At 39.6% G+C, this 27,385-nt stretch overlaps 2 protein-coding genes across 2 annotated transcripts in view; both read right to left on the bottom strand.

The window, feature by feature from the left end:
* The window catches only part of LOC119721440 (mucin-5AC-like), a 38,114-nt gene extending 33,113 nt beyond the window's left edge, over positions 1–5,001 (bottom strand). The window contains exon 1 of the mRNA XM_038191522.1: positions 4,743–5,001. Within this exon, the coding sequence (XP_038047450.1) occupies positions 4,743–4,855 (113 nt within the window). The 5' untranslated portion in view covers positions 4,856–5,001. The remainder of the gene's footprint in view (positions 1–4,742) is intronic.
* A 6,946-nt stretch (positions 5,002–11,947) lies between these two features.
* On the bottom strand, positions 11,948–26,865 carry LOC119730078 (lactadherin-like). Its single transcript, XM_038202866.1, has 6 exons — positions 26,851–26,865; positions 26,151–26,172; positions 18,413–18,649; positions 16,734–16,860; positions 15,963–16,131; positions 11,948–12,193 (listed from the first exon to the last, which is right to left on the bottom strand). The coding sequence occupies exons 1-6, from the start codon at positions 26,863–26,865 to the stop codon at positions 12,047–12,049; spliced, it is 717 nt and encodes a 238-aa protein (XP_038058794.1). The 3' UTR covers positions 11,948–12,046.
* Between the last annotated feature and the right edge of the window lie 520 nt (positions 26,866–27,385).

Here is a 27,385-nt window from a genome sequence, read left to right as displayed (position 1 = left end):
GGATTGAGGCTACTGTATGCAATTTTTATATGAAGGCAGTTGGAGGATTTTGCAGATTGAGGTTGCATCCTAGCAAAAATGCCTAGGGAGTTAGGGTAAAAAAAAAAAATCAATTCCATTATTAGGAGCTAATCCAAAAATGTACTGTTTTACTTATTTGGCAATATTTATTTCCTTACTGTTAAACAAATATTTAAAAGTTATTGTGGACAAGCTTCATGTGTGCAAGATCTTTTGTAACTGGAAGTTCATAACCTCAATTAAAATATATTAAGAACCCTAACCACCCTGAATCCTCCAAAATCCTTTTTGCAAATTGGAGGAATTTGCAGGATTGAGGTTACATGGCAAAAGTGCGTTGCTGATTTCGGAGTACGCACTGTGTCAAGGTCTTGGGCCGGACCTTGTGTTATTAATGCTCAGCCGTGCATAAATTTAGTCCTTGATTATACTTGACATCCTCCGCACTGCTCCAGGATGTCACTGCCTCTGCCTCAGCCTATTGACAGACGTAGCCAGAGGATTTTGCAGGATTCAGGCAGTGGTCATCCCTCCATGAACCATATTCAAGAAATAGCGGAGGAATTTGCAGGATTGAGGCTATATGCTATTTTTCCATGAGGCCAATTGGAGGATTTTGCAGGATTGAGGCTACATCCTAGCAAAAATGCCTAGGGAGTTAGGGTTAATCAATCCTAAAAAATAGATATTCCATATAAAACTATTATTTGTTTTTGAGAAAAATAAAGAAACCTTTACATACGTAGTGCCGTTGTACAAACGAGGTACCTTTTTTGTGTCTTGCAAAAGAAAAATGGCGGGAAAAAAAAATGGAATTTCTCAAATGCTTGTGTCAATCCTGAATCATATGGTACAGTTTGTTTGTCTGCACAACTGTTCATATGTGACCCGCTCCGCAAAAATGAGTCTGTTGTGGCAAAACTGACATTTTGAGTTAACTACATTAATAAAATGGGAATGAAATAAGCTTTCATTTGGTATATCACGGACCTCTCTAGGACATTTGGTTGCATTGTTGTGCTTGTTTCATTCTGTCAAGTTTTTGCAAAGCTAGAAGTGTCTCAATGTAGAAAAAAGGCTTTGAAAAATGACAAATACACTGTAACTAACCAAGAAAAGCACCAAAGATTCATAATTTTTTTTCTTTTTCTTACAATATTTACATTTTTGTGTAAGATGTTTGAACTAAAACTATCAAACAACCAAAATAAAACAAAAACAAAAAATCCAAATTTTGAGCAAATTTTTACTGTTTCCATTTCAAAATGGCAAAAGCTTGAATTCAAATTATGCGACATCAGACTCATTTTTGCAGAGCGGGTCACATATGTAATAGGCAGTTTACTGAAGAGCTGTGTGTTTACGCGCATAGCTGACAGCTCGCTGTTGAAAGAACATTCGCAAACTGGCCCCAGAAGATTTCAAGGCTCAGCACGCCAAAATTCCGCTAATAAGCGACTCGTGCTGTGTGCACTAAGGCATTACCACGGACAGTAAACTTGTGTGTGCTCTACTACCGATGGAGGTGTCAAGCACCGGCTATAACCAAAATGATCATACTTCAATTGACCTTGTGTGACATGCCCCAAGGCTTTGGGGGTCGCTTTCGTTTCATTATGCACTTCCAGACATATTTGTGGTCGTGTGTGTTCAGGAGTTATTGGAATCGATGACTGTCCCATTTGTTACTTGTAATGTGTTACATGTACATTCACCGTGTGGACTTCCGAACAAAAGATGTCCACATAAACCAGGTAGCAACGACGTACATAGTTTGGAATTGCCCACGTCCACACAGTGTTTCCCCCCTCTCGAAAACAGGTTTAGAGGGATTTTTGGGTTAGGTTTACATGTATCTGTGGCAAAATGAAGGAAACACTAAAAAATTGGGTTGAAAGAGTTTTCACAGTGTGAGCAAAACAAATTTTTTTTACAGGCTTTTCTTATATATATATTTATATTTTTAGATTTTTTTTAATGACCCTGAGTAATGTTAGTAACTTGTAACATCATAAAATAAATCAAATCTTTTCCCTATAGGCCTAATTCAGAAAGTAATACATACACAAAATTTTATTTTTTACCAAATCTGAATGTTTTTAATCATAAATTGCAAAAATCAGTTTTTACCCGAAATATGTATTTTTTTCAATTTCGTTTTTTGAACTGAATTCCCCATTTAATTGAGGTCTGGAAAAAGTACCAAAAAGGTTTAATATGTAAATATTTATTTTGACATTTTTTGCTCTCCCATGGAGAATTACCCACAAATGTACACGAAAACAAAGTGAATGTCCACACTAGGTATGTAACATTGCACAAGGTACCGGTATGCACATATTTTTATTGAGCAAGTACATTTTTTTTAATTTTATAATTTTAAATACCGGTACATGTTGAATGCAAGTTTTCACATTTTACCTCTAGGCATTTTTGCTAGAATGCAATCTGAATCTTGCAAGATCCACCAACTGATTCCATGCAAAACTTGCATACAGCCATAATCACTGTAAAATCCTCCGTTATTTCTTGAATGTGGTCCTTGGAGGGGTGACCACTGCCTCAATCCTGCAAAATCCTCCAGCAATCACTGTTAATATGTTGGGCAGAGCCAGTGACATCCTGGAGCAGTGCGGAGGATTTTAAGTGTAGCCCTAGATTTATGCACAGCTGAACATAAACAACACAAGGTCCAGCCCAAGACCTTGACAGAAGGTGCATCCTCCAAAAATAGCCACACAATTTTGCCGTACATGTATGTACGTGTAGCCTTAATCCTGCAAAATGCTCCATTTTGTAAAGAGGATAAATTTTTGGGAAGTTTAGGGTTAAGCTAACTTCACTGCTAAAAGACCCCAATGTTTGTAAATTTCTCAATTAATTTTTGTCTTCAATTGAACACTTAACCATTTTCATTTGATCATGGTGTTTTTGACGGGGAAAAATAATTAAACATGTCAGCCACCTTTGGAGAAAAAAAATGGCAATCCAAAATAGAAATGACAATTGGTTCAAACTTTTCCAACACTCTCAGGATAAGCTGTTTTCAACAAATTTTCAAAGTTAAAATCAATGGAATTTTCTTTTCCAGTGCCCTGAGTGAAAAATGTAGCGATGTTAGATTATATTGGAAAATTAAACAGAAACATTTCTTTCCTCTTTAAATACTGATCATTTCTATTGTATCAAAGGTTCTAGCTTTATTTGTAAAAAAATACTTGTGATATTAAAATAATCTCAGAAACAATTTCTTGGTGTCAACAGACTTTTACATGTCACCTATCACGGTCGAATAGCGTCAACGCAGCTTGTGAAATATTGTCCAATTAAATACAAATGGACGCGAAGCGCACAAAATCTGAGACAAATAAAACTTAGCGTACAACATTTCGTAGGGTTTTCTAAGGGGCAAACAGCGATAGGTCAATTGACACCCACAATTTTTGGCCGCATAAAAAAATTGGGTTTTTGTTTGGGAGGGGAGGGAGGGGGGAATATTTTTACGTTGGTGGTGCCACTTAGCTTACACCCCTATTAATACTCCTCGAAAATATACAACATAGGCCTACATATCACCAAGGTCAAATCGTGGGACTCAAAAACAAAAACCTGTGGGGGAATGTAATTTAGGCCTAATACATGTGGAAAAAAAATAGAAATGGAAAAAACAGACACTAGTTTGGTCTGTCTTATAACTTTAATGTGGAATTTGTTTCCTTAAGTTAGGAACCGGGCCCTACACGATCGCCACTATTTTTTCCTTTCAGTGACCTATCAGCCATCAGAAAGTGATGTCTTTAAAAGTCAAATTTAGCAGGGAAAATATTGGAGTATTTACTGAGAAAACACTTAGGCCTAGACATTTTCAGACCAGTGATGGCCAGATATGGGAATCTTTCCGGTAGGCCCTATGCCATGTATGCCCTCTTCTTGAAGTTGAAGAATAATTAACAATCACATAATTTTTGACAAGAATTAATTTCACACTTTCATTTTACACTTTCTTTGACAAAGCACTTTCACAGCTGTAACTGTAAGCCCAACAATATGTCAATGACTTCTTTTACTTCATAACAACGGAAGTCAAAAACTTAAGGCAGTGGATATTTTGCCGGAGACGGCAAACCTTCAGTAAACGTTAGTTTGCTGGATATGCACTGAACATGCGCAGTTACATGTACTGTTTTTTTGTACTTAAACATTTTCCGGTGACAAATTTTAGTCTGGCTCCATGCCAATATTATCGTTGTATTTTTGTATAAATTTACAAGATGGGGATCAGACCATTTTATAATTTCGGACTTTATTTCCCTTTAAAAAAATCCTCCAGAGCCACAAATCTGAAAAAGAAAAAGTAATACTCTGCAATAAAATGTTTTGTCGAGACATATTAAAATAATAAAAGAAGAATATTCTTATTTATTTGGGGATGGGAAAAAAACCCCTTAAAATTGTGGCGGGGATCTAGATACGAACTCGGGACATCCCACTCACTAGAGCCGGCATTGCTTAACCACTGCACCGACTGTGCTACACAACTTTAGTGGGAATTTAATACTTGTTATAAATTCAGCCCTATCTTAAAAAGTACAGCGCCCTCTGTTGATATGGATTGCCGCCGGCAAACCTTTAGTAAACGTTAGTTTGCCGGCGTTACCACCGGCAAAATATCCACTACCAAAAATTAATAATTTCCATAGCCTACAACGTGCAATACGTACCCAATGGCTATCGCCTGCGACAGCGCATTTTTCGGTCGAGCCGACAGTATTTTCTGGATGGTCACCATGTTCCCCGTCCTGGCAGCATCCAAAAGATCTTGATCCTTCCCCATTTTGTTCCCCAAATACAATTTTCCAAACGAAATAAAAAACAGACTCGCAAAAATCCGGCCAAAATAAAAATCCGGAAGACAAACTAGTGACTTTCACATTGTCGCCATTGCATAGTTTAATACCCACAATGCAACACTGGTGGAAGTCAAAAGGCCAGACATGTTTAAAAAGTTGTTGCCGTGATCCCAAGATTTGCAAAGAAAGTTCGCCTAATTGAATGAGAATTAACAATAATTATTGAAAAACATATTTATTTCCCTTCTCTCGTCTGAAGTTAATTGCTTGCTAGCTGCAGGGTGATTTTTTAAGGACTAAAAGTCTATCGGGGAAGTCGGACTTTGCAATCCGAGATTACTCTTGATGACAGATGCAATTATTTTACTTGTTGCACTCAAATGAGGGCGCACTGTCATTAGGCTGATCACGACATAATCTCGCCGAGGAAATCGTCCTCGATGCATTTGATTCACAGTCAAGAAAGATTGGCTTTTCAACTTGGAATATTTCTTGTTGCTGTCATCGGTTGTTCTTCTATTACCTCTCCTATGAATGATATCGATACCGTATTAAAGGCAATCCGTCAGGCCCCCATGCAGGGGCGTCAATCGCTTCCCAAAAGTGAGGGTGGGGGATACCTTGATAAGATCCAATCAATGCAATGCGCGAAGCCCTTACGGCTGAAGGGCCCCGAAAAAAATTTGATTTTTGATGCTCTGTGGTGCGATCTGAGGCAATTTCTGACCAATTTTAACCCATATTTTATTAGCAAAAGATACATTGTAGTACATAATCCATAGGCGTTGCCAGCGGGGGGGGGGGGGGGGGGGGGGCTGAACAAGTGGCCTTTTGAAAAAGAAGTCGTGCCCTTTTTGTGACATCGGCCTTTGCTTCCAAGCATGTATCGCCCTGAAAAGCAGCATCATATTTCCCTTTAGTGTGCATAATCGTCGGTTTTAAACAGCACCCTCATCGACAGATGGTACCTGACACCCCCCCCACCCCCACCCTTGCTTTTTGATTTTACGGAGGCCAAGTGTCCGGAGAAAAAAATGTGTCTACATTTCGCCACGGATGTGCAAGTGCCCTTTTCACAAAATTTTACCCCCCCCCAATCAAAATGACTGTGCTACGCCCCTGTAATCGGTCCCTGTAAATGAGACACACGAGTTCAAAAGTCTGGGGGGGGGGGGGGAGATTTTATATGGTGTCCCCCATCCTTCAAAAAAGTGGGGGGGGGGGGGGGCATGCCCCCTGTTCTATTCAGGATGTACGATCGACGCCCATGCCCCCATCATATGGTGTAGTACAGCAGGTCATGATACCCAATTGGTATCGAAGTCCTATATCATTTCGTACCTTCGCCATTGACTTTCAGTTAGGACTATTTACTGTCACACGCAAGTCAATCAAGTTTTATCATCAATGAAACTGATTGAAAGTGGATTGTTCTTACATAAAACAATGAATGCTTTTCGTTTTATCAGTTTATTTAGCTACTTATTATACACCAACGCTGCAGTGCAGTGTACAAACAGTGTTTAAAAAGACTATAATTTCATCACTAGTGATTTTATTATCATATTCCATCAAGTTCGTTTACCATGAAAGACATTAAAGGGCCATTCTAATGTATTTTTTTATGCAATTCTTGAAAATGCACGTTTGTGTCCCATTTATTTTAAGCAAATGTTAAATGTCCAGCACTTGCCATTCTCAAGGGGATTTTGGTGCCTTTTTGGTTTTTATGCTAATGTGAATTTGCATATTAATGAGCAAAGTTGTGATGTCATTTCAGACAGGAACCTGAATGTTACAGCTACTTCTGTACCAACTGTTGCCAGAATTTGGGATACTTCGGTGTAGGTTTATTTCCTTTGGGGATTCATTGGTGTGCCAGTAGGCCTACACGACATTAGGCGCTAGCAATGAGCAATTTTTTTTCTCGCAAATGTTTTCAATGAGCTAATTTTTGGGTTTACAGTTTTAAACTGAACAGTGTCTTCCTGAAATGACATCACAACAACAGCGCCCTCAACTGTCCAGGAAAGCAAGGTAAATTTTAAATGTTCAAAGAAGTGTTTTTTTCCCCCAATAAATTACCAAAAAGGGATGTTAAATAGTTTTCACACATTTCAGAGGATTAGAAACTTTCACAAAATGTGGTCCTAAGAACAGTTCATTGCATGAACCCTCTAAATGAACGTTACATGGAACAATTAATGTTAATCCTATACTATTTTTAGCTTTGATAACAAGACAGGCGTGACCGAATTACTTGGCTATGACTTGAAATAACACACGAGTCTCAGTGGCTGTAGCCGTTACCATATAGGCTCGTGTGTAAATTCAAGCCCAGCCAAATCAATCGGACACGACAAAAAACCAAGCCTGCATCCTAATTGTCCATAAAGAGAAACCAAACTGTCCTCTGACCCGGTCCCTCCCCACCCGGAGTTTAAAATGAGGCAGTTTTGGTATCCTCGAGACACGTAGCATTAATGCAACCGAAAGTGTAAACATTGTATAGCAGTTACACATCAATATACGCTTATCTGACCAATACAGTAAAGAAAAATACATACAGGTATATATAACAGATTAAAATATACGGTTTACACTAAAGAAGTTTAGTAAATGGGTTAGTAAGTAGCCCAAATGTTGGTCAAATTACTAACTTTCTACAGTCTATGCTAGTCTATGTATTAGACCACGGCGAATGCCATGGTCTAATATGCGCGAACAGATTTGCTGATTAATTGGGCAAGACCCACCTCTTGACTTCCTAGATTTTGACCAATCAGCAGGCACTTTCTATAGGTCTATCGGGTCTTCGGTCATTCATCTGTTGCGCGTCATAGACATGGATTTAAAAAAAATGTCACGGCGCGCGGCGCTCGGTACAAATGCGCTCCCGGCTGTTGTTGTATTACAAAACGCTGCATTCGAATTGACCAATCACAGCGTTAGTCCTGATTTTGGGATGAAGTGACGTCACGATTTAGTAAAGTCGATTCCGATTGGCTGGCGCGCGGCTTGCATAAATCTGCATGCTTTGACATATCAGACGTTAGACAGGAGATGGCTCCGTGGATAACGGGTGATACTCAGACTAACTATACGGGCGTCGCTGGACTATTTTGAAGGGGGGGGGGGGGAGGTGCCATCATGAAATTTGCCGACGGACCGTCACACAAAATGAGTGTGATTGATAATTCCCGCCCAAAATGATCCCTTTTACTCCATTTCCAATTTCCTTCACAAAATATAAATGGTTAATTTTATTGATTACTTTGAATGGATTTGATTTTTCAGTGGGATAAGTTTAACTTCAAAAGTAAATCGTCAACATTTTGCCCTAATAAATATTGAAAAGTTTTCGACATCATTATTTTGCTCGTCGCAAAAAACTGCGTGTACACGCTCAGTAAAACTTGTTCAGGTCCGTTCGCTGATCCCAGAATGGAGCGGGGGGGGGGGGGGTCTTTAAAGGGAATATACAACATTTGCAAACATCGAAAAATAAAACTACCAAGTTTTTACGTAATACCTTACTAGGATGTTGGTAAATGACAGTCTAAATCTTTCTGTAAAACTATGGCACCTGGTGTGAAGTCATTTTCAAGAAAATTGTATTTTTGTATACATTTCAAACGGTGTGGTCGGCCGACCACCGTTGGAAAAAACCTTACTATTTTTCAACTACTGCTCCAACTATACACTTTTTTCAGTCCAAATTTGGTTTGCTATTGGTTACATGTTCATGAACGGGTGCAGACCAGCTACACTGGTTCCCTTACCTTACAATTTTCCGGCATTTATAAATTGATCCATTTTATCTTTAGTGGAGTCAAGGAACCAGACTACTTGAACATTTTTGTTTTTCTTAGTTTTTCCAGCATTTTTGAACACAAAACTTCAAACATGTCAGTGTAACAATATTTGATCTATTATACTAACTCCTCAAATAGTTCATTTCTGAAAATTACAGCAAAAGCCAATGATGTACATTCCCTTTAAATCCTAAATTTGAACTTTTTATATGCGGATGCGGATCCATAATTTGAGTTGTCACTATAAGCATCAGATCAATTCTTAACTGACTGCGAGCGAGCACGTGCTTGTGTTTTGCACAGCTGTAGCTGTCGACCGCCGTATATGACGCACCTCTCGTGCATGGCAGCTCTGCCCACATGACAGAATGTACAATCTTTTGCGGATTCCGGATTTTAGCTTCGCGGGGTTTTGAGCAGCGGTATTAATTATTTACATTCTCCATTTTTCTTCTTCCCTCTTCCTTTCCCTTTCCTTCTCCATTCTTTATTTTCTATTTTGCCGACAAAACTGACTAATGGGGGGGGGGGGGGGGGACCCACCCCGGCCCCTGTAGCGACGCCCGTGTCTTTAGACAAATTATCCCAACAGTCGTTCAATAATTTCTACCCGAATTAACCATCAATAAAATAAATTCACACAAATGTTGGGCAAATAGCATTGTGTAACAACACATTCTTCACCTAAATAAAATGACACACTAATCGAAAGTAGTAATTATTCATGTCGTGATGTTACAATATTCACATCCGATTTTCGTGAGATGAATTTTTTTGGGGGATGTGGTACCAACGGAGATTTTGCATTTCAAATCCAATTTAAAATCACTTGTTAATGATCGGATTCATGGTCCTTTTGGTAAGAGGTGTAATGTTCGGAATGAGCGTGCGAAACCGGTTTAAACCAATCTAGTACAGTTTGATATTCGTAATCCTAACATGCAACTTGTGCATGCAGCCCGTGCCAGCCAATCGGGGTCGACTTTAGAAGTTTGACGTCATTTGGATCAGAAATGGGGAGTAATACTGTTGATTGGTCAATATGGATGCCATGTTTGTGTAATAGACATAGTAATAGACCAGTTCCTAATAAATTCAAATTCATGCACATGCGCATAAAATTAATAGGCCCGAAGGGTGCACAGCACCAAAAACTTTTAAATTAGTGCGCGCGAGCTCATTCATATTTTGTGATCCCATGGGTAATTTTGAATAAGAGATCCTTGTTTATGCGGCTTATAGTATTAAAATAGAACATTTCTGGAGTTCAAGCATTTGTGACTTGAACTCCGCCGATTTGGAAGCCGGGCTTCCAACTTGGGAATTTCGTTCACAAAAAGCCTTATTTTTTTCGCAATGCCGATAAGTATCGCATTTTGAATATTGCCCCCCAAAAGGCAATCAGCCTACTTATTGAGAAAAAAAAGTGTTAATGTAAAAAACCGCAAGAGAGTTGCAAATTAACACTATCGCTCTATTTCGCAATTTTATTTCGCAGAATTACTGCGTTATTTCGCCAAACTAGTGCATTAGTTTTTTGCTTTTAAATTTGACTTTGAAATATTGCTTTCGTCTTATTTAAAGAAGTGCTTGCACTTGACGAGAATGTTGCACTTTTTGCCGCTACCATCGCAGCGTGATTTTTGCGTGGGGCGGCGGCCTGGGCTTGTACGCAAAATCTCCGGTCAACGTTACCGTCCGTTACACGGTGAAATCATTTGTGCCGGCGTGGATGGCGCCCCGAAGCACACGTTTTTTTTTCTTGGCACTCGTGCGGAAAGGAGCCCTGCTGATTGTTTTTATTTTGTACCTTCAAAACCCGCTTAGACACGAAAGTAACACCTATGACGATTTCAGGGACTTTTCTGGACATATCCTAGAGAAATGGAGAGAAAATGACAAAACTGTTTTGACCCCTGTACATTTTCAATGGGACGCTTTCGCTTTTTGCTCTGGGGCCCATTTATGCGCATGCGTGCATGCATTTGAATTGATTAGGGAACTTGTCTATACAACAACAGGTTACCGAAGACCCGATAAAGAAGGCGCCCGCTGGATGGTCAGAATCTTGAGGTCAAGACGCAGTCTTGTTTTGCATAATTAATCGCCGAATCTGCTCGCGTATCATAGACCCTTGCTGAGTGTGCAAAGGGATGTTCTATAGACTTCAGTCGGTAAGTCCTACTAAATAAACTGTATAACGGTAACAGCAAGCTCATGCAATTATTGGTCAATTATGTACTTAAAAATATCACAATAAATAACAATCTTTTGGATTAACCCTAAAAGGGCCGGATTTTGACCATCTCTAAGCCGGGGGGGGGGGGGGGGTAGTCGAGTAGTTTTTCCCGAGTACCGAGTACTACCGAGTACTTAGGTTGCCGAGTACGAGTACTTGTACCTCCAAGTACAAGAGCAGGTCTCCGAGTACGAGTACTTGTACTTCCGACTACGAGTACAAGTACAAGTACTTCTATTTCCAAATACGGCCTACGGCAAATTGTTCGTTGTGCGTAATTGGCTCAGGCCCAGTCAGACCGATATACAGACCCACTCACGGCTGGCTGTAATGTGTTTGCCCGGACGTGCACAGAAGAAAATCAGGAAACGATTTCTCCACAAGTCAATCAACCATTCATACTGAAAGTATCGATAAAATAAGGCCGTGGTATATAGTCATGCTATACCATTCCCCCCCAGTACTGCTATTCGAGTACGAGTATTTTGATGACCGAGTACAATTTCGACATTTTGAGTACGAGTACTTTGCTGCCCAAGTACGAGTACCGTCATTTCGAGAACAAGTACTTTGACATTCGAGTACGACTACGAGTACTTCAAAAAAGTGTTCGAGTAATACTCGAGTATGAGTACCGAGTACGAGTACTTCAACACTGATCAAAAGATGCGCAATGCTCGATGCTAAAAAGTCATAATAGCTCGGGTCGCGAAATTTTTTTTTTAAAGCTATCGCGGGAAAAGTTGATGGGGGGGGGGGGGCAGATTCCGCCCCGGCCCTTTAAGGCCGAGCGAAAACATTAATCGCTATTCCTAAAACTATTCACCACAGAAAAGAAAAAAAAAACTGAGCTGATATGTTTTACAACCAAATACGACTTGTAAATATGCCTTTCAGTTTGTAAAGTTAAAATATATTTTATTTCGATGAGTGCCTTTTCGGTAAGAATGACACGCGAAACATCTATTTAAAGAACATTTCGTCCGACCAAATATCTAATTTACAATCACAAGGTACACTGATCCACATGCCACATGTTTTGTTACTTTGAAACACATTCTATAACGAAATGTCATTGCTGCCGAATAATTTGATTAAAAATTGTAGGCCGACAGTTGTATCTATTCACGGTGACATCCAAGCAGCTCCAATCGCAGGCCAACGCCTTTATGCCACTCAGTAGGCTCAATGCGCACTACCGCGGCCACCACACTCTCATCAAACAGGTTAGTGATCGGGGTATCGCCATCAGTGTTACCGATGAACTCCTGAAACGAAAACGTGCAATCAACTCTCGTAAAATGAATCGCGTAACAAATATCACGTTTCCTAGTAAAACTATCCAATTATAGCAGGAAATCATATTAGACAGCATTTCTTCGACGGCAGAATTCGAAAGAATATAGGCCTAATGCAAAGGGCAAGTTCAGGCGCGAAATATGGATAACCAAAGTTCAAGTATAACATCGCTCGAATGAAGGATGATTGTTCAATTCTATTTGACTATTTCCAACCGGAGTGTGGGGCACGGTTGCATCGCTGGTTACCACTAACTGCGCGAAACCGTTACCGTAGGGCGAAAAATCCCCGCTTAGGGTAGCAAAACCATTCCGTGCTTACTGCTTTCAGTAATATTTCACGTGTTAGCGAGGCGATTTGGCTGGTGTGCATGCGTACATCCCGTAAAAGGATTCTGTGCGTACCGGGTTTATAGCGCTGTTAGCACAGAATGGTGCAGAGCCATGAAATGGGGCCCAGGACCAAATTTCGTGCCTCTGCTTAACAGTTAGCAGAACGTTGTGGTTACTATAGCAGAAAATTGTGCTAACCTTATTCACGGTGTGAATCTGCTAAGTACAGGTAAACGGATGCGCGCGCATGGAGATTTTTATTGTTACGTACTAAGTTAAGCAAAATGTTTCCTCTGAGGTAAGCGTGCCTTTTGTTGTGCTTACTTTTTATCACGCTCTGTTATCATAAAATCGTGTGCTTATAGGCCTGTCACACTGTCACGCTCTGGCATGGAGTTCCGTACCGCGACCAAGAAAACTGACTAAAACGCAGTGGGAACGCTGATGACGGCGTGGGGACTCATTGATACTAGTTGAGGACTTAAGAGAGATTCCAAGGACTTAGCTGAACGCCAAACTACCACGTTCGTTTTGGACCGTGTGCACAAAACAAACGCCGCCTCGACGTTCTGACCAGAACGCGGTAATGACTCTGTGTGAACCATGGATATAGAATAAAAAAGACTAGGTCGGCAGTGCGTACAGACGCGCGTTCTTGCGTACAGAGGCGGCGCCATTTTTTCGTTTCTAATTCGTTTATGGGCAATCGCTTTCATCGTTTGGTCATTCCAGTTTATAAGATGTTTTAATTGATATATTTTCCTATTTTGCTACGAGGTTCATTTTCCCTAAAAAATCTCGGTAACTGTAAAATTTACAATGCAACAAACTGATATGAGGGATACAATATGTACCAAAATATTGAGATGAAAAGGGCTATAGATAATTTCGTTTCTACTTGTGTAAACGTTTGAAGGGGGCTTCTTTTAACGTTGACGATTTTTTGACGTGCAAGACATCGGGTCATGTATGTTTGGCAATGGTTGTACTATCGGAAACACTTCTCTTTTGGTAATTTCTGAAATGTTTTCTTGCGTATGTCTTGACCGAACACGAATTTACAGGGCACATGCAAAGTAATTTTTCAATGCAAACCTTGAATACACATCTTTGTGTCACATTTAACCTTAATTGTAAGTTTAATTTTTCCATTTTGAAGGGTGTTTTTTGTGCCTTCTCCGTTTTTATGCTGATGCAAAGTTCCATATTCATAAGCAAAACTTCGATGTCATTCCGGGCAGATTATTGTTACATGGCTATCTCAGCATAAGAAGTTGCTAGAATTTTTGATATTTTGCTATCATAAATTTCTTTTCTCTGATGATTCTTTGTTGTGTCAGTACATGTCAGTAAGCTAATGAGCAATCCTTTCTCACAAATGGTTTCAATAATACATTTTGGGTGAATAATTTGAAAGAAAACTGCTCAACTGAACTGAACATCACAGCAACAGCGGGCTCAGTAGTTCGGAAAAGCATGGAAACTTGTAAATGTTAAAGACGTGCACTTTTGCAATAAAACTAACCAACAAAGGATGTCAAAATAGTTTGTATACATTTCAGAGTAGTAGAAAGTTGCGCAAAATGTATTCCTGAGAAAAATTCATTGCACGGCCATCTAATTTAGAAAGAGAGATGTGCATTTACGGATTGAAGACATCAGATATAATTTACGCCGAGATAATTCAGAATTTTACATGTAGGAAGTCTTAAACATGCTGGACAAAATGTGAAATATATTTGCCCATTAATGAAAATAAATGCCCGATCAAACCCCTTACTACTGGTTCAGACGTAATTGAATGAACAACGTGATATTTTTAATTGGAATACATCTTTTACAGGGACGAGTGAATCTAAAATGCGATACATCGCTCGGATAGTGAAATCGAATGATTCTTTTTGATTGTTGAATGACGATCTGCGCGTGATCTTTAAATTGCAATCGAAATGGAATTAGTCAAATGAAATGAAAACTTGGTGAAATTGGCCGGGAAAACCTATGTATGATTTTTTTCCATCCCCCCCCCATTTTGGCCATATTGGCCGCCATCTTAGCCGCCATCATGCATTTGAAGCATGATAGCAAAAAAAAAAGATACCAGAAATGAATTTGTGAGGGTACAAACATAATTTCTAACTAACAATTTCACTTATGATTTTATCATATTATTAGGTTTTTCCATGTTTTACCAGTATGACAGCCATATTAGCCACCAAATTGGCCGCCATCTCGAATTTGAAGCATGATAGAAAAAAAAAGGATACCAGATATGAGTTTTCGAGGATCTAAAACATGCAACTAACCATTTTATTTATGCTTTTATCACATTATTTGGCTGATATATGTCTTTTTTCCCCAGTTTTTACCAATTGTGGCGGCCATGTTGACCGCCATCTTGGATATCTCCTTCGCATCGGATTTTTTGTTACTGTTAACATCCAAAATGTATTTTAAGATCCTACATATAAAATGCACCCCCAAAATGGGTGAAAGTTAGTTCTGGGGGCGGGGGGGGGGGGGGGGGAGTGCACGTATGGTCCCCCATACATACTCAACTATAACTCGTGGATCCGGGAACGCGTATTCGTGGGAACAAGTTGGTAATTCGTGCGAACGAATTAGTAATATGTGCGAACGAAATGGCAATTCGTGGGAACGAATTAGCAATTCGTGGGAACGAAGTAGCAATTAGTGCGAACGAAACAGCAATTCGTGCGAACGAAACAGCAATTCGTGGGAACGAATTAGCAATTCGTGCGAACGATTTAGCAATTCGTGCGAACGAGTTAGCAATTCGTGGGAACGAATTAGCAATTTGTGCGAACGAAATAGCAATTCGTGCGAACGAATTACCAATTCGTACGAACGAAATAGCAATTCGTGCGAACGAAATAGCAATTCGTGCGAACGAAATAGCAATTCATGCGAACGAGTTAGCAATAATTCGTGGGAACGAATTAGCAAATTCCCAAAAAGAAAATTCCACCCTGTCCCTTCCTGGGCTTCATACCACATGGATACTGCGTCTTCATGGCGTTTTGTTACATTTTTAAGAATTTCAACAACGCAATATGAACGCCATGCATGGACGTGACAGTGTGACAGCGCCTTTAGCAGCGCCATGAAATTGGGCCCTGTCTTTGGCCATCGTTTGCTAGCAGTGCCCAGGCATACGTTACGTCACAAATCAACCATTCGTAGACTTATGGTCCTCGCCGGAACTTGCTCTAGATTGTGTCGGTGATACCAGCACTCAATTTGAAGTTCAAATATGAAATTATACTTAATCGTCAAATACCCAAAACAAAAATTAGAAACAAATTTAGGTTTTCTTTTTATTTCACATAGCTATCTGTTACAGATTAAGTCGAATTCAGCTTATAGCGATAACATTGATACTCACCTTGATGGTTCCGTCTCCATCCATTACGTGTTCAAAGTCAGGTGAGGCCTGCTTCTTATAAGCCACCTTGTACTGCTTTACAAACAAAGTGTAGCCAGAGCCTTGTGTGGTGACCCCAGACACCACTGTGCTCTCAGCGAGGCCCACCTCGATCCAGGGATTGGCGTCGCTATGTGCACAGAGTAAAATGGGATGAGGAATGAAAGCATTACGCAAACAAACCCACTTCAGAGTAATCAGAAGGATGGGACAACTGTGTGCTATCTAGTGGTATGGTGCGTCTACGGTCAGGGAGGATTTTTTTTTGGATCCAGTTGCATTTATGCCAAAAGTACACCTACCGAATTTGTAATTCTTACTTTAATTAAAGATCGTAAACACCCCGTGAAATTATTCCGTCTGGCTTGCTGCCTTTTAGAAGACATCAAGACGTATTTGTGTTTTCCAACTATCGATTTTTTTTGGAAATAAATTAAGGTTGTTCATCGTTTTTCACTGTTTTCTCGTAAAGTGAAATATCCAGTGATCTGGAAGTTGACAGGTTAGGTTTTCAACATTCTGCTTTGGATTTTGAGAGGTGTTATTGTTGGAAACGAACAAAATGCATGAAAAGCGAATAAACCTATGTGCCTATAAAGTCACTTGTGCAATTTTTGTTTCTAATGTAACAACTCAACAGACCAACATGGTGAATTTTGTGCCATGGCAATGTAGAATACATCGAGGTGCGAGTGTGGATGGTCAGGTGTGATATTTCCCTTTGATACCTACGTCCAGGTCGCCCACCATGCACGATTGTTGTTGAGACGCGCACAAGAGGCATAATCACCGCTGGACGCCGTGATGCGACCATCGGGGATTGTCCCGTTCTCCATGCCTAGTGGACTAAGACACGTAGCTGTTGGTTGGAATACACAAACGAAATTAGAACTTAGTTATTATTGTTTAAAAGCTAATTGCCACCCTATTTGATCCTGGTCTTTTATGTTTTAGGATGGATTGCACAGTCGTGACGCCTCTTGTCACCCCATATACTCTCAAAATGTAAAAAAAGTGAAAAGCTACTCTTTTATGAGCCACATGGGGGACAACTCTTTTCGAGTGTTTTTTTCTTGACTCTTCTTTTTAGGTGGTTTTTCATTGTGGCCCATAGTGAAAACCACTATAAAGAGTGAATTAACTACCACCCCTTTCAAAGAGCCATTGGGGACACCTTCGAATGGTTTTCCACTGTTTTACATTTCAGTGCAGTTCACATTTATTTCCATTCTGCACAGGACAATTAATATATACAAGAAATAACAATATATAAGGAAATATACACTTGCCGGCACTGGTGGCACATACATGGAGGCATATTTTGGAAGCCAAATCTTGTATAGAGATGCTTTTTAATAATAACTAATTCAAGAAATACTCAGTGAAATGATGAGACATACAAATCAGACAGACACATAACAGACAAACAGAAATTGACGGATGCGACAAAACAAACTGATTACATGGACATGACATTAAATACATACGTAATCTGGTAAGAAATAATGTACATATTGCTGACGAAATGAAACAAAGATAAATAAACAGGATTGAGAATTTTTTTTAATTTTTTTTTTTTAGAACTGGCCATAAATTTAAGGTTCAAAGTAGAGAAAAAGAAGAAAGAAAAGTTCAGAAGCTATAAGTAACGTTGTGGGAGAAGGCCTAAACACAACGATGGTCACTATTGGACACTTATTGCAAATATATTAAAAAAAAAAGGGGGGATTTTGAACTGAGAAAAACTGAGAAAAAGTTGCGTCAGGATACTATATCCACACTTTCCGTGTTTTGTATTATTAATTAGGGGAAAATGCAAAATTAAACAAGCGGCAACTCGATCATTTTAGCCCGAGGTTTTACCCACATAAACCAGTTAAACCTCATAAAAACCTCACGGTAAACCTCAATTACCGTCTGTTTAGTTTTGAATATTCCCCTTACTCATGGTTTAACCCCAATGTACCCTTAAAACCTCCTGTTAAACCTCATAAAACCTCAAGGTAAACCTCGAGTTGCCGTCTGTTTAATTTTGCATTCACCCCAAGCTCATGGTTTAACCCCAATTAAGGTACCCAGTAAAACCCTGAAAACGTTGTACAACCTTGAGGTAAACCTTGCGTTACCGTCTGTTTAATTTTGCATTCAGCCCTCTCACTCATGGTTTAACCCTTAGGTACCCAGTTAAACTCTGAAAAAACGTTTACAACCTTGAGGTAAACCTTGAATTACCGTCTGTTTAAATTTGCATTCTCCCCTAGCTCATGGTTTGACCCCAACTCCCAGTTAAACCCTGGAAAACCTTATACAACATTGAGGTAAACCTCGAGTTACCGTCTGTTTAAATTTGCATTTTCCCCTTATACGAAACGCATTACTCTGCTGCATTTCAAACATCACAGGCTACTAACCTCGCGCAGCACATTTGAAGTAGGCATGAATCTCGTCAGAATCCTCGCTGAGGAAAAGCTCCTTCAGGTAGTGGGGCGCCCCCTGGCTGTATGACGAAGCAGGGATGTGCATCCCACCGAGACGAATAGCAGTGCATTCGCACGGATCTTTGTACGGTAGGAACCAACGGGGAGGGATACCAGACTGTGGGTTGTACTCCGATCCGATGAAGCAGATTTTGTGGCAGGAGACCATCACTATGTGTAAGGCAAAATGAGAAGGCATTGCGACCGGGATTAGATTGAGCAGAGGAACAAAATGCTTTCTGAAAAATTAGCGCAGAATTGTTCTGCTAGCACGTTAGCACATAATGGTGATCGTAAGCGCGGAATTCTGTGTTAGTAGCGCCATCAAATTGGGCTCAGCAGGTCTTCAGTCGTCCATATACACTTTTGACATAATTATAACTAGATGTTTTCATGCATTTGTCTTTATAACAAACTCCGGCGATCGTGAAGTGTAGGGCCCCTGTTTTGTTTTGATCAAATTAGAGTCAAAAATGTTTTTTATTGCTCAAAAATCATCTTTACAATCAAAAGCAGACTTTTCTCAATTCTAATGACACCCGTTTTGCAATTTTGAACAGATTCTTGGGGTAGAAATCACGATTTTCCTGCGCGGTTTGTGCCTTGCGATTCAGCGCGCCGTGCGTGCTCACGGTAGATCGCGCGGTGATCGCCATCTTTATTTGCGGGTTTCGGGCCGCACTGTCATCGTCATTTACCCCCCAATTTCCCCAACCCCCCCCCCAAAAAAAAAACCCCTGCCCTCTATCTATGGCATACCAAACCCAAACTCCGCAGTGTGATTGGGCGCTAAACTATTTTATATTGTCTTATCAGTTAAAAATTTGTTCATGCAGAAAAAAACCCCAGGAAAACTATGAAATTCAAACTTGTTTTGCTTGCATTTTATTTGACCAAATGCATTTAGGGAACGATAGATTCCAAGTCACATTTTGTGTTCACGTTCCAGTTTGATGATGTACACATGTCCGTGTTGCTTTCATATTTCCAGAAGTTGTCTTTACTTTATGTAGCATAACCTGCCTGAACTAAATCAGTATTAGTTATGCAAAAATTAAACTGATGACGTCATCAAAGCGGAAATAACGTGTAAATGAAATGTGACTTCAGATCTATCGATACCCAAAGACATTGACTCAAACTAGAAATTCGCGTTTGTCGTGTTACAAACACAGAATAATCGGGAAGGAAACTATTTCATTGGACATTGCTCAGCTGTGAATATTTTGAAGTCAGTACATTTGTATTTCGAAAAAGAAAACAGATCACGAAATTCAGCCTTTCCGAGGAACCATTTTCGATTTGAAAATAAAATGCAGCCTTTCAATTTGCTACATTTTAGTATACAAAATACACGTCCACGGTATTTCCGGTGTGATTACGTCATCGGTTACACTGTGGAAAGTGAATACTGATTGAGTTTATGACGCATAAAGAACTTGTGAAACATTGGAAATTAAATGGATGTTTTAGGGTGTTTACAGGATGGTGCAAAAAGAAGGAAACCCACTTTTGGCAGGAATTTTAACCTGCTTACTTAACTGATTTGAACTGGTTTTGTTTATAATATAGTGAGGGATAGCTCTTCAATCATACGTGGTGAAAAAAAGCTTTTAAAAAATCGCAAGAAAAGTGTTATTATGCTAATTTGAAAACAAGTCACCAAAATCACGATTGTCCACGTGTTAGTCAATTTTAGTGGTTTTTTTGTCTTCAAATCAAGCTCCGGAGCTCAGTCAAGCGGATGGAATAAAGCCGTCCGTGGACAAACAGGTTTGGCACATTAAATGTTATACTACCATATCTCAGGGATAAAATATGCATTTGCAATAGTTTTTTCGGTCAAATATTAAAGATCGACATTTGAATACCATTAAATTGAATTTTTGAAATATGCTCCACATGCAAGTAGGTGAAAAATGCTTTCAAAAGTGGGTTTACACCCTGTATAAAAAGCATTCAACTTCCGATTTGATGACGTCACAGTATTTGGAAGCCTAATGTCAACATTGTACCAGAAAACAATATTGGTGCTCAGTGGCGCACCCAAGGGGGGGGGGGGCCCTCAGGGGGCTTGAGCCCCCCCAAGAGGTTGTCAATTTGGTTTTTTTTGTATTTTTTTTATCCCACGATTTGACCGACGTCACCGACGTCACAATAGTCTGCCCCCCTAAAAAAAACCATTTTTGTTTCTGCGGCCAAAAATTTGGGCAAAATTGTTTGAACAAATTTGAAAAAAAAATTGTGAGCCTCCCCCCCAATCCAAATCCTGGGTGCGCCACTGTTGGTGCTACGAACATAGCCAGTAGACACACATCAAATGGTAGATTGCTTTTTAAAACTGAAAGAAAGAAAACATTTGAAAAAAAAATTGTGAGCCTCCCCCCCAATCCAAATCCTGGGTGCGCCACTGTTGGTGCTACGAACATAGCCAGTAGACACACATCAAATGGTAGATTGCTTTTTAAAACTGAAAGAAAGAAAACATTTATGTACATGTTACCCCCGGTTTGATGACGGATCAAGTAACGTCTTTGAATTGAAATAAAAGAATAGAAACTTGATTATTTTGAAATTCTCCCTACAATAACTTCTGGTCTGATGACGAATAATCATTTGCGGCTGTCCAATGAATGTCTGTTGGAACAGTTCGGCAAAATTTTAAAGTTTGTATACAGGGTGAGTAAAAAAAGGAAACCCAAATGGCAGGTCCGATTATTTAATAAGGCTCTGTATGCAGTACTTTAAAAAATAGGATATGAAAGTACAAAAATCATTCAAATCAATCATGTACTTTTAAACACAGACACCGTTTCACACTTCTGTCCTCGGATCATAAAAAAGGTAAGTGTTCTTTCAGCAAAACTTAAACAATTTACGTACATCCTATGTGAAGTTTTTTTCGTTTTGCTGAAAGAACACTTACCTATTTATGATCCGTGGACAGAAGTGAAAACGGTGTTTGTGTTTAAAAATACCTAACTTGAAAAGTACATGTGTGATTTGAATGATTCTTGTACTAAAAGAAAGCTTGTTAATTAGGCTTTTATATCCTAGATTTTGAAAGTGCTGCATGGAGAACTTCATTAAAAAAGGTCCTGACATTTGGGATTCCTTTTTTTGACTGTATACGTGCTCTTTTGAAATTTTGAGTTACTTTTCCAAACGAAATTTAAAGGAGTATAATGTCCTGTAACAAATACATTTGCTTGTTTGTTTTTGCAGGCCTTTATAAAGTTTTAAAAATCGGTTTTAAATGGCGCGCTCCAGTTCAGAAATTGCGCACACTTTTCACAAGTCGTTTTAAGAGCGGGACGCTCTTAAAAGAGCGTCCCGCTCTTAATTCAAAAGTTGAAATGAATTAATTGATTACTTGTCATGTGCCAATTTTTTTCGTGCGATGTCTCATTGGAAAGCCCATAACTAATGTAATGCAAGAAAATTATCAATTCAAATTGAAAATCTATTATTCAAGGTGACGCACCAAAAAAGCACGTATACACCAACTTTAACAAATGGCTTTTAAATTTAAAAAAGGTAAACTGTCGTCGATGTGCCGCTAGAGGGTGCCCTTGTAGGGTATGACGTCATCAGGCTATTTATTGTGTTTGGCATTCCTCACTTCCATAATTTACTTGTCTGTAGCAAAATGCTTCCTTTTTCAAGTTATATTCAATTTTCATTGCACTTTCGGTAACACCGGAAGTAAAGGTCAAACTGCTTTGTGCTCGGAGTCAAAAATATTGTGTGAGGCAATGTCTTACCTATCACAAAATATGAGAACGGTACTCCATTTGAAAAAGTATAGTTTAAGGAAATGAGTCAAAGTTGGACCTTAAATCGCTTGCAATTCAATGGTTTGACTGGAATCCTGCTAAGTACTGCACAATTATAACGTGTTTTTAGATGGGGTTACGATCGAGTATAAGCCTTATGTGGCCTCTCTTATTGGTAAGATAAATATGTACTCCCTTCAGGTCTTCCTTGAATTTCTTACTGGTTTGTGAGAAATAGTAGACAAGTTTATCCATATCAAGATATGTTGTGTTGGCTTCGCGCTTCAGTGAACTATACAATAAATGAAAAGGTTAATGGTATTTAATTAATTTCTTCACTTCGCGTGTCGATGCTCAATTGACATTTGGGGAACAAAGCAGGCAGATAATGGTTGCGCATCCTTTTGTGTATTTCCCCGGTGATACTGCATTATAAATGATAGCTGTTCACTTATTATGGTCCAATTTACAATAAAAAAATATAAATATATACCACCAGAAAGATCTCGCCAATGTAGAGTTTCAAGATACTAGGCCTAATGAAATAAAGGCTGATGTCACCCGTTTTTTTAAATAACAATTTGCAATGGCAATGATGTTCAGTTTTTCTTTTTCGATTCATTTGAAAACCCTTGATAGATGTGTTACTGCGATACGAGAGGTTTGATAACTTAATTCTTTAATACAGCTCCCTTTTTTGAAAGTATGACACTCACGAAATTAATAGTTGCGGTTTTTTCGCGCATACGCGCGTATGCCGACACCAAATACACCGCTGAGAACAATATGTGGACACCAATAACCGCCGAGGGGTAGCTGGACGTTATACATGACGTTTGCTATTTCAATACATCTCATTCCTAATTTTGGTTTTCCATTGTATTGACTTCTTAACGTTCACAGGCCGTGAGTTCAAGCGTCATTGGTAAACTATTGGTAGAAATCTTCCTACACCATTGGCACCATTAGTTGGTACTTATGGGGTACCGGGAATAACTTTAGGCAACAATAGGGACAATGGTACCCAGCAAGTCTGTCTTTAGAAATTGAAGTACCCCGTAGCCCTAACGATATGTATTTTGAGATTCGAAGGGGACATAGGAGAACAAAAGAAGGGAAGTAGGGTCGAACAATAGTGGTACCACATAAACCCCAAATGCTAAGTGTCGGTGGTCGAGAATGTTAGGTTGATCGTATATATCTCCGAGTACACAAACCAACATGCAGCTCTCTTCAGTAGCTACGTAGCCCGTAGACCACGGAACAGGCTGACGTCATAGCCAGCCAATCAAGAACGAGCCTGAACTTGGAGAGCAGGTCACTACGTTTTCTGATGGTTCAAGTTTCCAGCATGGGCGGAGCTAATGCTGGAAGCGGTAAATATGACAGCCAACCAGAATCCCCCGCTAATTGCAGTTTCATAACGTAAAACGACCATTACCATTTATAATTCAGGATCAGCGGGAGATGTGCACAAAAGAACACATCCATTAACTGCTAACCATCTGTCTCGTCTTCTCTTACAAAACCCTTAATTGATTTTAAATGGAGAGAAATTAATCGTGCACTCCATCTAGGGCAAGGTAAAGAATGACTAAAACTACTTTCCCTCGCGTTTGTACCTGTCACCCCAAAGTGCACGTAAACCTCTGTGGTATTTTCTGGTACCGACCGATATTTAAAAAAACAAAAATAAAATCCACTTTTAATGATTTGATTCAAGGTCCATGGGCTTTCTTCAGGAGTCGGCCATATTGAATTTAAAGTGAGGTAAAATCTTCATTTTTGGAACTTACGAAGAGAAATAAAAGCAATGACATAAAGTTAATTACACATTACACCAGTTTGCTCTATTTAACAATTTTAAATTTGTGATTAAACGTACCTTTATGTTTTAAGCCACAAAAAATCATGAAAGTGAGGCCAGAATGTATAAAAAGTCTGGCACCATCCCATTCAACAGTTCACAATTTATAAAATACGTTCAGGGAGCCCGACCAAAATGGCCTTCTCTTCAATAAGGTCCATGGCAACCTCGTTCCCATGGGTACGAGATCTTGCTGCGCCATGTTGTTTCCCATCATGCCTTGCGCGATCTCAACCCCTGGAATTGTGTAATTTTAATGTGTCAAAATTTGGCACATTATAATTAGGCTGCAGTGAGTTTATCCGTTTGACGTGCCGACGCCATCTTTAAAATGTTTAAAGCATTATGGGCGCGCCCGGCGTGCAATCTTCAAAATGCGCGCGCAGTACGCTCTGAATAGCCAGTCAGCATCGTTTACGTGTACAGTACGGCCAGGGGTTAGTGAAGGAACGTGCACGCGCCCATGGAGTCGAGGCTGGGTCCATGGTATAGGAAGAGTGGTGAGAAGAGTGAATGTACGTAGCCTTCGTAATAAAGTATTGTACCTTTACCAACACTGTAAACAAAACCCGTAAAAACACTGTCCATTTCCCGTATTGTTTTCGGTTTAGTACCGTTATTGCTCGAACCGTCACAAGAAAGAACGTGCTACGTGCATTTCCAGTAAAACTTGGTGCCCTGAGGCAGGCTGGGATTCACAATGGTTTGTATTCGTAACTTTTCAAAACCCCTCCCCTTTCAAACCCTCACAACCGCCTAGTTTTTAAAGCTGTGATTCGTGTGCACTCACGCAACGTTCGCTACGTGCTGATCATTGGGACGTCAAAGCTTTGGTATTGCGAAATTTGAAGAGTCAAGCAGCTAATCCTGCGGTGTTGACCAGCAATAGGTTGACCCCTTTCTGTGGGATCGGTAAAAAGTTGTAAATGAAAATTACAACTTAAAGATAATTTCACCTTAAGTGATTTGAAAACCACTATGGGTGTAAAAGACAAGCTGCAAGACGTATGCATACCCCACTCCCAGCTGCTGCAACTGGAACCTACCCCCCTCCCTACCCCTACACTCAGCTCTGACGCCACCCACTTTGTATTCCATTACTTTACGGCAAATTGCCGTTAAATTTACGGGAAATTCGCGTTAAAATTACGGTCACCGTCATTTTTGGAAACCCGTAACTGACCGTAATTTTACGGTCTTTTGTTGGCAACCCGTTTGACAGTGCTTTTACCGTAAAATTACGGGCAATTTTTTTACAGTGAATAGTTTACCAATGAATGCTTGAACTCATGGCTTGTGAACGTCAAGAAGTCTACACTTTGGAAAACCAAAATTAGGAATGAGATGTATTGAGATAGCGAATATCATGTATAACGTCGAGCTACCCCCCGGCGGTTATTGGTGTCCACATATGGATCTCAGCGGTGTATTGGGTGTCAGCATACGCGCGTATGCGCGAAAAACACGCAATTATTAATTTTGTGAGTGTCATACTTTAAAACAAGTGAGCTGTATTTAAGAATTAAGGTATCAAAATCTCTCGTATCGCAAGTAACACAACTATCAAAGGTTTTCAAATGAATTGAAAAAATAACTAAACATCATTGCCATTGCAAATTGCAATCTACATAAGTGGGTGACATTAGCCTATATTTCATTAGGCCTAGTAGCTTGAACCTCTACAATGGCGAGGTCTTTCTGGTCGTATATATATTTTGTCCATTATATTATGACCATAATAATGGACAGCTATCATTTATAATGCAGTATCTCCGGGAAAACACACAAAAGGAGGCACAACCATTATCTGCCTGCTTTGGTCCCCAAATGTCGATTGAGCATCGACACGCAAAGTGAAGAAATTAATCAACTACCATTAACTTTTTCAATTGTAAAGTTCACTGAAGCGCGAAGCTAACACAACCGATCCTGATATGGCTAAGTATGTCTACTATAATGCTCACAAACCAGTAGGAATTTCAAGAAAGGAAGTCCAGGAAGAACTGAACGGAGTACATATTTATCTTACCGATAAGAGAGGCCACATGAAGCTTATACTCGATGGTAACCCCATCTAAAACACGTTAAAATTGTACAGTTGCAGGATTCGAGTCCAACCAGTGAGTTTGGCGGTTTTGAGACATCATCTTACATTGACATTTTTTTGAGGTTGTGGATTGCTGAAAGTCGTTTTGTTTCTTTATATATTTTTTATTGCAGAGTAGACCCATAATGACAAACTTTCATTTTTTCATAATGTGCGTTTATATGTTTATAAAACTGAAATTCATCGAGTAATTTGTTGGTCGACGATCGCATAATTGAAATCAAACAAATTGTTTATACAACGGTTGTTTACTGCTGCCCAACGCGCCCCAGCAACATGTGACTCGGAGTCAAGCAGTAAAAACATCAACATTTTTTCAAAGATTCGCAGAGATTAATATTCCTTTCCATCGCTTTTTTTGGGATGGGTACATGGAACAAGGAAACGGTGACCTTCGAGTTGTTCTTCGAAATAAATTTTAGCCCGAACTGCCCGAAAAAGAAACCAGGAAAACACGGATACTGCAACTGGTCTAGCTGAAAACACCGGACAACACGTAACGGCTCTGATGAGTGGTAGGTCTACGATGTTTCCGTGAAAAAACCCCCAGCAATGTTATATCCAAGGACTCAAAGAATTATGTTGATAAATTTTTTTTTTAGATGAGCATCAAAAGTCCTACGGCAACTTTGTTCATGATTTACAGACAATTCCCAGGTTACTCTGGTGAATATTTAGTCCAAAGAGACGACAGATCTTGAGGCTGTTTTCGAATTATACGCATACAGCACGCATCACGCGTCACGGCAGTGGATGTGGTCGATGTTGTATACGGTTAGCAGCGTCGCGGGCCCCGGTCAAGTCCCTCGCGTTGCCCGGTGCTTTTCATGTATACGTTCGCTATAAAAAAGTAGTCATTTTCTCTTTTCTTTCTTTGTGAATTTGAACCAGTTTTTTTAACATCCTGATTCGATAATTATGAAGTGACTCGAATTTTGAAATTGTTAACTTGATTGTTTATCAAAAAAAGCTGTAAACAAGGCCAGGAGACCACACATTATGCGACACCCGGACTGGGAATTTGCCTTCTCTTGCCAAACCCTTAATTGATTGTAAATGGACAGGAATTAATTCTGCACTCCATCTAGGGCAAAGTAAAGAATGACTGAAACTACTTCCCTCGCGTTTGTTCATGTCACTCTAAAGTGCACGTAAAC

This window comes from Patiria miniata, unplaced genomic scaffold (genome assembly GCF_015706575.1).
Source record: "Patiria miniata isolate m_02_andy unplaced genomic scaffold, ASM1570657v1 HiC_scaffold_1, whole genome shotgun sequence".
NCBI classification, from domain to species: Eukaryota; Metazoa; Echinodermata; class Asteroidea; order Valvatida; family Asterinidae; genus Patiria; species Patiria miniata.
This window is presented reverse-complemented; position numbering and strand designations above follow the sequence as displayed.

Bases quoted from the DNA above. Each gene is read 5' to 3' on its own strand.
- LOC119730078 (XM_038202866.1), bottom strand. The intron at 18,650-26,150 runs GTAAGATAAATA...CCTTACACATAG, and splicing joins TCATGTGGCCTCTCTTATCG to TGATGGTCTCCTGCCACAAA. The intron at 16,861-18,412 runs GTTAGTAGCCTG...TCCAACCAACAG, and splicing joins CTTCAAATGTGCTGCGCGAG to CTACGTGTCTTAGTCCACTA.